This window comes from Nannobrachium achirus (genome assembly GCF_963921795.1).
Source record: "Nannobrachium achirus genome assembly, chromosome: 2".
Lineage (NCBI taxonomy): Eukaryota > Metazoa > Chordata > Actinopteri > Myctophiformes > Myctophidae > Nannobrachium > Nannobrachium achirus.
The window spans coordinates 67,588,871-67,604,440 of NC_137811.1; the positions used below are offsets into that span (position 1 = coordinate 67,588,871).

General features: G+C 45.6%; 2 protein-coding genes across 2 annotated transcripts in view; both read right to left on the reverse strand.

Annotated features, from left to right (window-relative positions):
• LOC308299889 (voltage-dependent calcium channel gamma-6 subunit-like) overlaps nucleotides 1–14,805 on the reverse strand; it is a gene marked incomplete at both ends in the record, with an annotated part of 50,356 nt that extends 35,551 nt beyond the window's left edge. The window contains one exon of the mRNA XM_080743670.1: nucleotides 14,718–14,805. Within this exon, the coding sequence (XP_080599796.1) occupies nucleotides 14,718–14,805 (88 nt within the window). The remainder of the gene's footprint in view (nucleotides 1–14,717) is intronic.
• ccdc106a (coiled-coil domain containing 106a) overlaps nucleotides 1–15,570 on the reverse strand; it is a 366,031-nt gene that overhangs the window by 311,351 nt on the left and 39,110 nt on the right. The gene's annotated exons all lie outside the window — the stretch shown is intronic.

The window sequence follows — 15,570 nt, forward strand, 5'->3', positions numbered from 1 at the left end:
GGGGCCCCCTGGGGCAGGCACCGCGACGCATTGTGAGCTTGTAGATCTGCTATTTTTTGGCAAAGACATTTGATTGAGATGATTCGGATTTGATTCGGCAAATAAAAGGTGAATTGATCCCAGTGCATGACGGAGGACGATATCACGATAAATGTAATCTCCACGATACGATTATCATGATTGTTCTTCTATCACGATAGACGATGATATCGCTTATCGTCCCATCCCTAGTTGAACCTGCCCGCGTTCCACTCTGCACGTCTGGCATGACATGAGTGAGCTTCATGCTCCTCCTGTGCAAATGGCAGACAAACACTGTCTGATTGTGATATGATTTAATATAGGATGACGGCCCTGGGATGGTGTAGGGTGGCAGCTGCTGCCCTAAAATAAGTGTTGTGCCATGACTGGTGCCAAGAGGCACGTGCACACACAGACAATTAGACATCAAAGGGAGCTTGTTGAGCCGCTGCCCTTTTACCTGTCTGTAAAAAGTGTCCTCTGCAAATGCAAATGCCCCCTCTCCATTACTGTACCCAAAGGCAGCATTCAAGAGAATTGCCTTTTCCGAACTCTCGTGAATTTATAGGCAGCATTTTATGTTGACAGAATTGCCCTCAGTGTAGAAATCAATGCCGTGCACCAGTGCACTGCATCTTGCACACCAAAAACAGCCAATCTACAAGATCATTGTTTGTTTGTTTGTTTTCACTTACAAGAGAATTTAGAAATGGTGCTCAAAGAATCAGTAACCTCGCATCGCACTGCGACGCGTTGTGAGCTTGTAGATCGGCTATTCCCGCCAAAAATGTCTTTTGGCAAATTAAAGGAAAGATTTGCAACCTTGCCCCTACATTACAGCAGCAAATGAATTAATTACTGCAGTATACCGGCACGTCTGTGGAAAATACATGTTTATTCAATTGTTAACTATATTTATGTTTATGACTGAGACATAATGGGCTGGTATGCAATAATATACTTTAGAATAACTATCTGTCATAACTAGTTAATACATCTTTCACAAACGGTTTGTTAATGAGATATGAATTACTTGTTAAATGGTTGTTAATAGCTGGTTAAGAATTTATAACAGTGCCTTATAGAATAGACAACCAATAGATCACTCACAATCAGTTATAAATTACTTGTTAAATTACTGTACATGATTGATAATAGTCCTACTTTTCTAATCCTACTTTTCTAACATAAGACCCATTATATAGCAGGATGGGGTCTTTTCAGAATAGGGCCAGACTCTGAAAACTCTGACCTACCCACAACATCATTGCATATTTATTGTAGACTGTATTGTCTTTAGTGAGCTTTTTTCAGTACCTTAGCATGCATAAATATACCCATCATTGAACAAAGTTACTTATACTTATGCCACCTATTACCCCAACAAAACCAGTAAGACTCCCTAATCGGGAGATAAGCGACCGTTGGTCGCTTATCTCCACAATCTGTCGGTAGATAATGCCGGTCTTATATAAGGGTCATTTGTGTACGGTGTGATGTCATACTGATGTCAGCAGTGTGATGTCATACTGATGTCAGCAGCTATGTCTCTATATATGGAGTTATATGTTGTTCGTGTCCAAATATGGGGCTTGTGAGGTCAGACTTAGTGAGATTCGTCGGTTATCTCCATATATGGAGGGATGTGTTGGTTATCTCCATATCTGGAGATTCAACCTTCAACGTGTAACTATGGCTACCTAACGGCCACATGACGTGAAGGTGAGTGAGGGTCTTTGTAACAGCCACCCCCAGATTTCCCGTGGAAATCTGTACAATATCGAGAAGGCCCGAACGGAAACTCTTAGTCAACTGGCCACCCCATCAAAGAGTAAAGGGACATCAAGGCCTCTCTCTTGTCAATGGGCTGGTGTCGGCCACCCCGTACGGGTTCTAGTCTGAGGTGATAGCCTGCCACCCCGTTAGTAGGCAGGGGTCCCGACAAGCCAACGGGTCGATTGCACCAGCTTCCTCCTGCCGCGAAGGGTGCCAGCATGACTCACACCATCCTTCCTAGACGATTTTGACATCTTGTTACTAATCTGTCGGTAGATAATGCCGGTCTTATATAAGGGTCATTTGTGTACGGTGTGATGTCATACTGATGTCAGCAGTGTGATGTCATACTGATGCGGAGATATGAGCAGGGCAAAGGTGTGACGTGTGACCGACCGACCGACGGACGGCCGGTGGAGGTTTTGATACTAAACTGCGACCTGACGGTCGCAATAATGCGCCTGTTACGCCACCCCTACATAGGGCTGTCACAATTATTACATAATCGTCTAATCGTGATTATTTGACATTATCGCAATTATTTTGTCATAATCGTCATAATTGTGAATGTTGAAAAATGTCCAAAATAGTGGAAATAGCAGATCTACAAGCTTGCATCGCGACGCGTTGTGAGCTTGTAGATCGGCTATTTCCACTATCAAAGTTATTTTTTAAGTAGTAAGTTGTCTAATATGTCAGTAATTTCTTTGTATATTTAGGTTATGTGTCATATACCATGTACAACTTCAAAGCCTAAAAGCCAAACAGAAATGTAATTATCAACGACAAAAACACAATTAAATCGTTAATCGCCAATTATTTGAGAGACAATTAATCGTCATGTAAAATGTCATATCGTGACAGCCCTACCCCTACATGTCATCTTCCCTTGCGCCATGAATACATCTCTAGAATGGCCGCTGACAGGTCTAACGCAGCTGAAAGGTATTAACATTAATGCTGGGGTGTGTGTGTGTTTTGGTGCAGGTGTTTCAGTGGGTGCGTTTACATGCACAGATGTATTCCACTTATATTCGGAATGACTGCTCATTCAGAATAGAAATGCTCATATAAACGTTTAGGAATGGCCATTCCGGTCTGACCGGAATGAATTTTCATTCTGGTCTGAAGGGGTGGTTTATGCCGTTTCAATCGGGATACATTTGTCATATAAACGCTCCATTCTGAATGAACTGCTGTCTGGAATAAATGAAGTATGTTGCACCGAGTACCCCCCCACACCCCACCCTTCTCCGACCTGAAGTATACTGAAGTATACATGCCCACAGTTCTATTCCGAATGAATCCTTTGGTCATGTAAACGACTGTGGAATGAGGGATACTTGTATTCAGGTCCCATGTAAACGTTTGGGTATGAAGCTCTATTCAGAATAAGTTCATTCTGAATGCCATTCTGAATGAGCATATAAACGCACCCAGTGTGTGTTTGCCAGTCACATAAACACCTATGACATGTCAGAATGCTCCTCTGGCCAGAACCAAAACAAACAGCATCAGTTGTTCCGGCGACCCCCAGACATGCAGCTGCTTTCCATTCTGACCATCTAACTCAGTGGTTCTCAACCTGTGGGTCGGGACCCCCCCAAATTATTTGGGGGGGGTCCCCAGATGATTAGCTTAATGTGCAACATTGTTTTCTCACTCAACAGTAAACAAACCAACATAAAGTTTGTATGTATACAGGGTATATGCACATTTCTAAAGTGACAATTTAACGACTTTTTAATACCTCTAAAATGACAAATTAAACATTGGCCAAATTGTCAAATATTAGATCTACATGCTCACAACGCCTCGCATTGCGAGACGTTGTGAGCATGTAGATCGTCTATTTTCACAACAGAACCGTGTTATACAAAATGTGATTCCTCAAGTCTTAGTGCTCGTCAGGGTGGGGGGTCCCCAGTTAAAATATGGTTATGCTGGGGGTCGTGACCTGAAGACCCCTGATCTCATTTAACCCATTCATTCTACAGCCCTCAAACTTGGACCGTGGAACCCTAGCTCAAAATACATTGTTCCAGGGAACCTCCAGAAGCAAAGATTTGAGGTAAGTTTTTCCACAAATGTTCATCTAAAGATTAGTTTTTTGGGCGTTTGCCTTTATTGGATAGCACAGTAGACTGACAGGAAATGGGGGGAGAGATGGGGAATGACATGCGGAAAAGGTCGTCCGGATCGGGAATCGAACCGGCGACGCCATTGCAATGCCTAAGTGGTATGCGCCTGGACCAGTATAGGCCAGCGGGTGCTCCCCACAAATGTTCATCTAACTATTCATTGTCTGTCCGCCTGTCCGCCGTCTGACCGTCTGTCTGCATGCTGACATCACTGATACTACACAGTGTCGCCACCATGGTAACAGAAACAATGCCCAAATTTGGAGATGAGCATGATGCCATCAACCATGGTAACATCACTGATACTAAACAGTGTCGCCACCATGGTAACAGCCACATGCTGAAACGATGCCCAAATTTGGAGATGATGTCCGCCATCTGTCTGCATGCTGACATCACTGATAATAAACAGTGTTACCACCATGGTAACAGCCACATGCTGAAACGATGCCCAAATTTGGAGATGATATCCGCCATCTGTCTGCATGCTGACATCACTGATACTACACAGCGTCGCCACCATGGTAACAGCCACATGCTGAAACGATGCCCAAATTTGGAGATGATATCCGCCATCTGTCTGCATGCTGACATCACTGATAATAAACAGTGTCGCCACCATGGTAGTCTCTCAAGAACAGACTAACTGAGCTCGAGTTACAACTGAGCTCCAGTTAAAAGGACCAACCTTTACTTTGACGATGGCTAGCCAGATTGCCACCATGGTAACTGCCAGCCGCATGCTGAAACAATGCCTACGTCGCAGACAGGTATTGCACAACTGGACGTCAATGGTAACTGTTCTGCCCAACAGGCACCAGTCTGGGTTCTCCAACATTACTTCTGAGAGTCCTACATTCAATCCCTCATATACTGTGCACACCCCCAGGGCACAGGACTAGTTATCTTTGAACAGCCAAAGTATAAAATACTGTCCCTGGATTGAATAGGTTGAGACCTGGTAACACCAAGTCCAATGGCAAGAAGACTGGAGCCACTGCTGAGCTGAGAACAGCCGGCTCAAAGTGCTTCTCCTCCAACCGTCCCATGTAACGCTAGACCGCTAATCAAGACCAAAGGCAGCTGCTGACAGCCACATTAGTGTTCCGTTTACGCGGCTCGGTTACGCATTACGTCCAAATTAACCGCAACGCGGTCAAGAAGATAGGTGTGATCCGTGCCAGGGCGACTCGACAGCATGGCATATAATATAAAACCCCAAAACAAATGATTCTGTCTCGCTTATAGTGCAGGAGCGAGTCAGAAAGAAGCATGCCGAATGCAAGCTTGTTTCTTCAAGTATAAGCCAGTATCTGTTGCAGCTGCGAGGAGCCTCATATTATGGCATGTAAGCAGAGTGGTTGAGCAAAGCATATAAGCTTGTTGCTACACTTTCTCTCTCTCTTTCTCTTGCTGTTTTTATGAGGCAAACATGTGCCGTGCAGGAAATTCAAAGCGAGGATTTTTTTTTCTCCTTCTCCTCCTCCTCCTCCTCCTCCTGCCCGAACTCTCTCTCTTCTCTCTCATTTAAACAGCAACAGCCCCCCCCACCCCCACCCCCCCACCCCTGTCAGTCACCTTGCGTGGCACCATGACGATGCGGTGGCGGGCAAGGGCAAAACCAAGAAAGCGACAGATATCTCTAAACGCAACTCCAGCGAAAATATAGAAAGAGAAAGTCTGACCTGTTCGCTTGCCTGTCGTTCGGTTTCGGGGGGAGAGCTGCTTGAAATTTAATAGAGGGTGGGAGTTTGTGAGGGAGTGAGAAGGAGAGAGACAGAGAAAGAGAGAGAGAGAGAGAGAGCAACAGGGTGGGAGGGAAGGAGAGGGAGGTACGTGAGGTTTATGGAAAGAGAGCGTAAGAGAGAGGGGAGTAGTGGGTACTGTGTGTGTGAGCTGGGTTTGCTGCTGTCCATGATTTAAGTGTGTGTATGTTCTGGCACCGCACCGAACCAAACCCCCCTCCTCCTCCTCAAATCCAGCGTGTTGACACTACAACGTATGGACTAGTGAATGTGCAGTCCAGTCAGTGTGTATGCTTAAAGTCTTTATGCTATTTCTGTGGGCCAAAAGGTGCCTGTGCCACACGGTAGGTCTGTTTCCACAACGACAGACAGTCGCCCCCCCAGCCATGAAAGAAAGTCGTGTCTGTATCGGTAACCGTGTCTATTTTTGACAGCCACCTGTTAATGACATTAAGTCGGGGAGGGGGAAAAGGAGGAGCCTGTGTTTTGTATTGAGAGGAGCCGGGGGGCTCTCGCCGCAGAATACGACCGTGCAGAGGACAGTGGGGCTAGAGGACATATAACAGACACACACACACACACACACACACACACACACACACACACACACACACACACACACACACACACACACACAGACACACACACACACACACAGGATGAGACAAGGCTAGACAGAGAAGCGGCAGACATCATGCATCATGACGTCGTTGTCCGATGAAAACCTCGCATGTCCAAAACCGTTCGTTTTGCGTTTATCATTTTAAAAATGATTTAAACTAGTGAAAACAGCCGATCTATAAGCACACGCCTCGCACCGAGGCGTTGTGTGCTTGTAGATCTGCTGTTTTCACTACTTCTGTGCGACGGCCTTGTATGATGAAGCGGGGCTTTACTTTGCGAAAGAACGTACACATTTGAAACTTGGGAGATACGAGGTTTCCACCCGACAATGATGATGAGTAAGAGGACAGACAGAATGTCCAGAGCTAGTTGTGAGCCAAACCGCTTGTTTATGTCAATCAATAGAACCTCGATTATAACAGATACACACACACAGACACACCGCTCCCCTTCAGTCTTTATCGCCATGTCAAATTCTCACTTTCCTTTTCGACGGTGTGTTCCATCCGCGTCGCTTTAACTGGAAGCTATTTCCACCGGCCCTCCCTGTACAACATGTGGGCCGATCTCTAATCTGATCTAGACGGCAGAACCACCAGTCAAATGTTCCACGGCTATACACATTAGAGGCAGATTGAGTGTCAGATAGCTCTCTAGGATTGTGTTGTTAAATGCGGCTTTGAGCAAAAGCCGCCTCCGAGAAGAATCCTCGATAGCCACGCACTGTTCCTCGCGGCTGGACAGGGGAACTTGTGCTTTCGTGGCTACAGATGAGAGGCGGCAGAATGGCCGCGCTTGAATTCGGTCCTCTGGCCTTTAGCGCGAGGATGCTAATCTCGTTCTTTCGTCACCTACTTTGACAAGGTCGACGGCGGTATCAGAGGCACGTTCTGTCCAGCTTACCACTAATCACTCGACTAACTCAATCTAATGCTTAAAACCAAACATCTCATGTCTATCACGCTCCTCTCCTCTATAGCTCCAGATACTTGTCTCTCTCACCTGACCTGACCTCAGCTCCTTAAGGACAGACGGGAGGCCGGTTCTACAGATGCCTTCCAAATCAGTAGTTTTTCGTAACAGGGACCCCAAAAATGATATATTTGGCCGTGGACCCCCCTCACCTGAAAATGTTCTGTGCCAGGGACCCCCACAACTACCAATATGTACAGGCAACTTTACAGGAAAACATGCCCAAAGTCGCTTAAGCAGAGCTGGCAACACTGGTGGTTACCTGACGGCGCTGATATGTACCCCAGGCCCCACTTTGAGAACCAATGCTCTAGTCCAGTGTTTTTCAACCCTTTTCATATCAGGGTCCATTATTTATTCGAAATTTGAGCCACAGACCACAATTTGTTGAGATTTAGCCTCTCAGACCCCAAACAAAGAATATTTTGTTATCGTTGGATTGGATTTTGTCTACAGTTTCCTTGCTGTATTGATGTGGTGCCATAGGACTCATAACAGGTCAATCAAAATAAAAAATAAATCTATTCTCTAATTGTGTAGACTTCTTATAAAGTAAGTAATGCAGATGATTAACAATAGCTTAACTCTTGAGAGTCTTCATTTTACGCTCTCTAGAGTTAAAGATCTCTAAGGGTCCATTTGGTTACCAACTCCATCATTTAGCTGGGGACCACCTGGAACCCCCTCGAGGACCACTGGTTGAGAACCAATGCCCTAGACGACGCCAACAGGCAGCACCTCCAATCACCAATTACTGTCCGACTCTCCATTGGGGATGAATGAATACACCGTCACTCTCTGAATACACCTAGACTCTCCACTGGGGATGAATGAATACACCTACAAATGGAAGGCTGACCATCTGCTTTCTACAAGTGTGACGGAGAGAGTTGCAGCCCCAGCCTTAAAGCCTCAAAAGTCTAGTATCTCCTCCAGACCAAAGAGATGTCTCTTTGGTCTAGTGGTTAAGATATTGGACTTTCACGTGGGAGACCCGGGTACGAAGCCGGGTGGGGAGGTTCGGATCACCTCCGTCACATTGCTGCCGTGACCCGGATCCGGGCTTCCCCTTAGGAGGAGGTCAAAGGGGGGTGAGTGTGATGGAGAGAGTTGCAGCGCCAGCCTTGAAGCCTCAAAAGTCTAGTATCTCCCCCAGGCCAAAGAAATGTCTCTTTGGTCTAGTGGTTAAGATATTAGACTTTGGCGTGGGAGACCCGGGTACGAAGCCGGGTGGGGAGGTTCGGATCACCTCCGTTACACAAGTAATAAACATTTGGAGCCCAGTGCTCTAAAGACTGTACTAGTTCACTCACACCGTTACTTGCACCAACATATTTTCATAAATGAATACGTAAATTGGCTACTTCATAATACAAGTAGTGAAAATATATATATGTACAGTCAGTTTGGGTAACTCAGTTAGATCGGGGTAAGAGCGCTCGTTTTGTACTTCACCACACACCCCTAACACCACCTGGATCAATTCACTTTGATAGTCTCTTATCAGCGCACCTGTGTAATTCTGCGTATTCACCATGAGATGGCGACAACAGCCATTCACTTGTGTGACGTCACTCGTTTGCGACCACTCTTTCTTTGTTTATCTACTAGCCTAGCTCAGCTGTGTTTAGCCATTAGCTTACTATGCCTAACTTTAACCCTAACCCTAACCTTAACCTCAGTAAAACTATGCCTAACCCTAACTCTAACCCTAACCTCCGTGGGGTGAGGCGCTATCATTCCTGCCGACGCTACTTTGTCGTTGTCGTTGTTGTGGATCAAAGCGACCGCTTGTTCCACCCCGCGCTGCACGACAATCACTCCTGTTCTCAATTTCACTGAAACTTAAAAAAACTGTGACATATATATTTACATTCACCTTGCCTGGCTCCAGCCCCTGAATCACTAGCCACTCCCATTAAATGATTTGTTTAGGCGATTCAGGGGTCTGGTGACTGTCAGTGGAGAAGCTTGCTCGGTTGAAAATCTGAACGGCAAATCAGCGTCGCTTCAACTCAATGACTTTGGGGCTTTTTGAGCAGCGTGTGTGGGGTTTTCCCAGGACCAATCGCAGAAGACTGCCTCTTTGGCAACGCCCATCCCAGAAACGACTGTAGTAGCAAGGGCTTTCAGACTGAATAATGGAGTGAAACGAAAATGTAAATTCAGGCTGAGTGTCAGGCTAACATTCACCTTCATTAAGAGGGCGCGGCAGAAGAAGTTCTTCCTGTGGCAGCCGAAGGAATGGATGGTCCAGTTCCACTACGCATCCATCATGGAGTCTGCCAAGGACCAGGGCAGGACTGCAGACCGGTAGGTCCTTCAGTGGACAGAGAGGGTCACCAGGGTGTTGTGACCTGACGTCTCTCCGGGCGGGGGGCCTGCAGTATCGCTCCAGGGCTGAAAGATAGAGGCTGAGCCCTTTCTAATCCACAGAAACTACCTCGAGAATGAGTCACATCCAGTAACAAGACCAAGACTCAAACTGTGTCTTCCCCATGGCAGTGTGGGACTCAAAACAAGCCCCCTGTCCCATCACTCAAGGGAATATAGGCTACCACTATCCAGCCCACCCATGCGCGCACACGCACGCACGCACGCACGCACGCACGCACGCACGCACGCACACACACACACACACACACACACACACACACACACACACACACACACACACACACACACACACACACACACCTTTATTGTCAGATCATGTATATTATACAGTATGTATTCCTAAGTGAATAACCAGAAAAACACTAATCACCAGCCTCACCCATGCTTCTTTGCGTGTGAAAAATATAGACTGTCTGATTCTGTAAAGTCAACAATGTACAGCGTAAAAAAGAAACGATTCTTTCGGTGTGGCTGTACTGAGCGTATAGCCTACACCGTCCTGTCAGTTGAATTAACACTGAGGAGGATTACGCCGTGTAAAGGCCCTGTCAAACGGACACATTAAATACATACACTAAAAGCGCCAGTGAGAAGCGAGTGCGCGTTCCCCTGACAGTTCAGGTTACACATGGGGCACGGTGAGTGAGGAGGAAGAGGCCAGGCCAAGCCCTGGCTGCCTGCCCTGCATGCCTGCAAAGCACAGCACTGCACTCAGAGCACTGCACAGCCCTGCACTGCACGCATGGAGGGCAGAGAGAGAGTGACAGTGTTGCCAAAAGAAGCGCCTACCAGTTTAGCCACTTTAAACCTATATACATTTTAGGGCATTAACGAAAAAGTCGACAAGTCGACTTCATTACACAAGTCGACTCCTACCAGCGGGGACGTGCTGGGCCCCTGATTCAGCCTGGGAAAAAGAGTTGGAGAGGCCCTCATTGCGCGCTATAGAGAGAGATCTCTCTCTAAGCGCTGCTGCTACTCAAAGATTTGCCATTTCAGATCATGACAAGTGACAAGCCAGTGGGCCAATTACTGTACATGAGTTATATTTCGTCGTTGTCGGGTGGAAACCTTGTATGTCCAAAACCGTTTGTTTTGTATTTATCATTTTAAAATCAAACCTCGGTTCGAAGTGGAGCGGTGAATCTGTGTTGTGTGTGTGTGTGTGTGTGTGTGTGTGTGTGTGTGTGTGTGTGTGTGTGTGTGTGTGTGTGTGTGTGTGTGTGTGTGTGTGTGTGTGTGTGTTTGTGCCTGCACAACAGCGCCCCTCCTTTAACTAGTGTGGCCACTCAAGGTATTGCCAGGCTACAGACATACCCAGCCAGCCAGCCAGCCAGCCAGCCAGCCACAGACATACCTGTCTATTGGGAGCGCTTTCACCGCTCCAAAAATGATTTAAACTAGTGAAAACAGACGATCTACAAGCACACAACGCCTCGCGGTGCGAGGCGTTGTGTGCTTGTAGATCGGCTGTTTTCACTACTTTTGTGCAACGGCCTTGTATGATGAAGCAGGGCTTTGATTTGCGATAGAAAAGAAAGATCCTTTGTATTCATTTCTATCATTATTTTTGCTCCATGTGGTTCTATTGTGAAAATAGCAGATCTACATGCTCACAACGGCGTTGTGAGCATGTAGATCGTCTATTTTCACAATTTCTATCGTTTGACGACGTCATCGAGCGATAAAGTCGACTTCAACTCAACTTTTTACTGAGTGGAGTCGACTTGCCAAAATCACAAGTCGTTAATGCCCTAATACATTTACATTGGAGATTTGGAATTTAAAAAGAATTACGTGTGTGTGTGGGGGGGGGTGTTGGCTGGCAATACAAATACATATTCCTTTGGGGGTCCTTGACATGAAAAGGTTTGAGAACCACTGCTTTAAACAACACCAGGAAACAAGCATATTTACGGGCGATTTTACAGAAAAAACGAACCCAAAGTCGCATAGAATAAGCAGACCTGGCAACACTGAAGGAGTGCGTGAGTGAGTGTGACTACAAACCTTTGAGAGACCTCTGGACCTGCTGCACATGTAAACATAGCTGCTACCTTTAAACACGTTTTAAATCTGATCTGAGGCTTTTTTTCTGCATACTACATAAAGTCGGGTCGAGAAAAAATGACGCTTTTTTTTTGTCTCAAAGCGACTGCAAATGACTGCTGAGCTATTTGTCCCAAAACGCGTATTTTCTTTAACACCAAAATGTGACATAGCTCTGTTTACACAATGATGTCCACCCTCCCCCTATTTCAACAGTTTTTTATTATACTTTGACACTTCCTTTGGCAATGTAAACGTATGTTTTCTCATGCCCATAAAGCTCAGGAAAAAAACGAGGGGGCAAGATAGATGGGTGCGACGAGAGGGATTCAGCGAAGGTATATAATATAGCTTTTAGGCTGAAGGGACACAAGCACACACACGCACACACGCACGCACGCACGCACGCACGCACGCACGCACGCACGCACGCACGCACGCACACACACACACACACACACACACACACACACACACACACACACACACACACACACACAAACACTCAAACCTCATTCCTTTTTTACTTGCACTTGCAGGCTGCTGCTGGCTGCAAGTGCAAGCTGCAGTGCTGCAACAGCTGTACATCTTGTGCAGTTGTGAGAGGTCCATTTCTTAGAAAGGACCAGACCATTTTTCACAGCAGCCATTTTGACAACATGAAATAGTAGGGTAAACAGGTGTTTCTTCAAAGGAGAGCGCTTCTCGTGCACCTCTTCTCTCAACACCTCGGTTTCAGGTTGTGTTCCAATAAAATGAAAAGAGCACCGGCCAGCACTCACTTAAAGGGGAAGACCACCCATTTTCAATGTTCAACTATGTCATTAATATACCTTAGAGGATTTAAGTTCCCCCTTCTGTGTTTCCTAGAACTGGAGGATTGATTTTGGGGTTTGTAGTGTTGTAGTACTCGAGTCAATGACTCGTCTCGAGTCAGGACCATTTGACTCGGGACTCGCCCCCCACCAAGTCCACTCGAGTCGAGTCACTACAATTAGGGGTTTGTATTGTCAAGTACACCGAGATGACATCACACCGGTGTGATTTACAATACAAACCGCAAAATCAATCCTTTCAATCATTTTTAATTATTTTGTATTGTTTGGCATGGGCAGCAGCAGGCACGCGCATTCCGTCGGAGCCTTCTTCAGCATCTGTGTAAAAAGAAGGCTCTGACTGAACCTGTCTGTATGCTGCCTGTTGCCCTGCATGCCAAACACAATAAAATGTACCTAAAAAGGACCTTAAGTGGGTGCTGCTGGAGATCTTTTGGTCTTATTTAAACACAGGTGCTGCCATTAATTAAGGTTGCGTTCCATTCAGGTCAAAGTGAGTCAGAGGGCTGCTGTATAGTTCCTTTTGGCTCGCTGGAAATGGAACAGAACCTTAACCACTTCCAACCTGGAAAAGAACTATATCACGGTTTGTCCTGTGAAGAATTGTAAACTAAGAGACATTCAATAAAACGCAACAGCAATAAAAGAAACACAAATGGGGCTGTTAAGCTGTGACATCATTTTGTAGTCAGACCTACAAGCAGATTTATTATCAATATCTGTCCCTCGCTATTTCAACAGATCCGAGACAAAAATAACGACTAAAGTATCATTCTACCACTTTCCTTTCAACAACAAAGAGAAGAAAAATTAGTAAATAGTAAAATAATAAAAAGATTCACGGGCGCTGGGGCCTTTTGGCCCCAAAAGTTCTCCTCTGCCTACAAAATGACGTCAGACTTAACAGCCCCTAGGATGGCATTACATTTTTTGATAACATACTTTCTTAGTCCTTTTTAAATGAAGTCAATCAAGTTATTTCAGAGGTATGGACATTGGTATCGAACTGTAAATTCTTACACCTCGAGTAGTCCTAAAGAAAGCCACGTGGAGAGCAGATGATTTCCCTGTAGGATGGCCTAATTGTGCACATGATTATTACGCAAAAACAGATTACAGTAGCTTGAAGGGAGAAGATTAGTTTTGTACTGAAACAGGCGCCCGGGTGGAGCAGGGGTAAAGTGTCAACCACCGCAGAGTCTGGTGCAGTGGTTCTAAATGTTTCTCATGTCAAGGACCCCCAAAATGATATGTATTTGGCTGCGGACCCCCATCGCTAAAATATTTTGTGCCAGGGACTTCCAGAAGCAAAGAAATATATATTTGTAAAGATTAGCACAACATTTCACAATTCTTCTAAAACAGAAGATCTAGGAGCTATATCTGCTATTTTTTAATCTCCAAAGTATAAAATAAGGTTAAAGTGGTTAAAATGATTGTGGAGCTATATCAACTCATTTTGCTGGGGACCCCATGGAACCTCCCAAGGACCCCTATCCTAGGGGGCCCCATACCCCACTTTGAGAACCACTGGTTTAATCTAGTGATTGCAATCCACTGTAGTGTCCTACTCAGCCAGTATAGGATACCAGTTTTACAAACACAGGATATGAAGTTATAGAGAGTCGTGTCATCTACGTTCACTTCATGGGGCCGTGAACGGAGATGACGTGACTCTCCAATACAGGGCTCTGGGGAAAACCAGGAAATACAAGGCAAAACAGAAAACGATCTGTAAAATATGGGTCGTTGCGGCGGCAGCGAGCGAGCGAGCAAGACTTCTTCTTTTCGTGTCTTTGAGCAGTAATATGACAGTTTCCCATTTCTGTACACAGTGCTTTGCTTTGTTATTGAACTCGCCTAACCCTTTTAATAAACTGCACAAGGCAGTCCTGCTACATCAGTACATCATCGAGCAAGACTGCCGGTAGTGCCGTGTGAGACATGCGCTTCTTTGCGCATGCGTGGATCGTGACCGGTGAAAGTGAACGATTCATTTGAACTGATCAATACTGTGAACGAAATGATTTGTTAACTGAAATCGCTAACCCAAAGTGCCATGGATTCAGGGGGAAATATGTCCTCCCTGAGCCAAGCTTGACCTGACTGCATACAGTACCTGAATGGGACACTAAATGTTTACAATCCATGTTTACCTTGAGAAACGTGGGTGGGGATGATGAAGTCATCACAGGGCTGGGTGGCTAAGGGTTTCATTGGGCTCATCAGGTGGGCGCCCTCCATCTTGGGTTTCTTAGGCCCACGACACCCCCAAGAGGGCTCAACAGCAACAACTGGCGTCTCAGGTGTGCCCGCCGCTCTGCCTTACCCACTTCTGGACCTCACTCCCCTGGATGCCTTCCAGACCCATGTCAAGCACTGGGAGGAAAACAGAGAAAAGAGGTTTAAATAATAATTGGCTTCTCTACATTTTGCAACAAAAAAAAATAAAGAAAAGAAGAATGAATTGATTAATAAACTGATTGTGGAGCGCATGGATGTCACAGATTTTTTTATGGATTTCAACGGTTTTTTTTTTTTTTCAGAAAAGGTTTTCCCCACAATAACAGAAAACTTAAAACACACTAGTAGGCCTATAGAGCAGGGGTCTTCAACAGGGGGTCCGGGACCCCTATGGGCGTCCTCAGAGTTACTACAGGGAGGCCACCACATCTTTGTGTAGATATGATCATGTTTTTTACATTAACCAATTGAACCCTAGCATCCCTATTCTGAGTGGAACATTAGCCAAAAATAGCAGATCTACAAGCTCACAACGCCTCGGGCTGCGAGGCGTTGTGAGCTTGTAGATCAGCTATTTCTGGCAAAGCGGTTTGGTGTAGAGGGAAAAGAAGAGCAGACCAAATATTGACAGTTTAAATGTCTGAGAATACACATTAATCCAACATACACTGATGACAGTGCTGTCAAACAAGTCTAAATGAACATTTTGAATCTGCAACACAATTGTATACAACATAGACTACAGTGGGGGTCCCTGCTTCATCT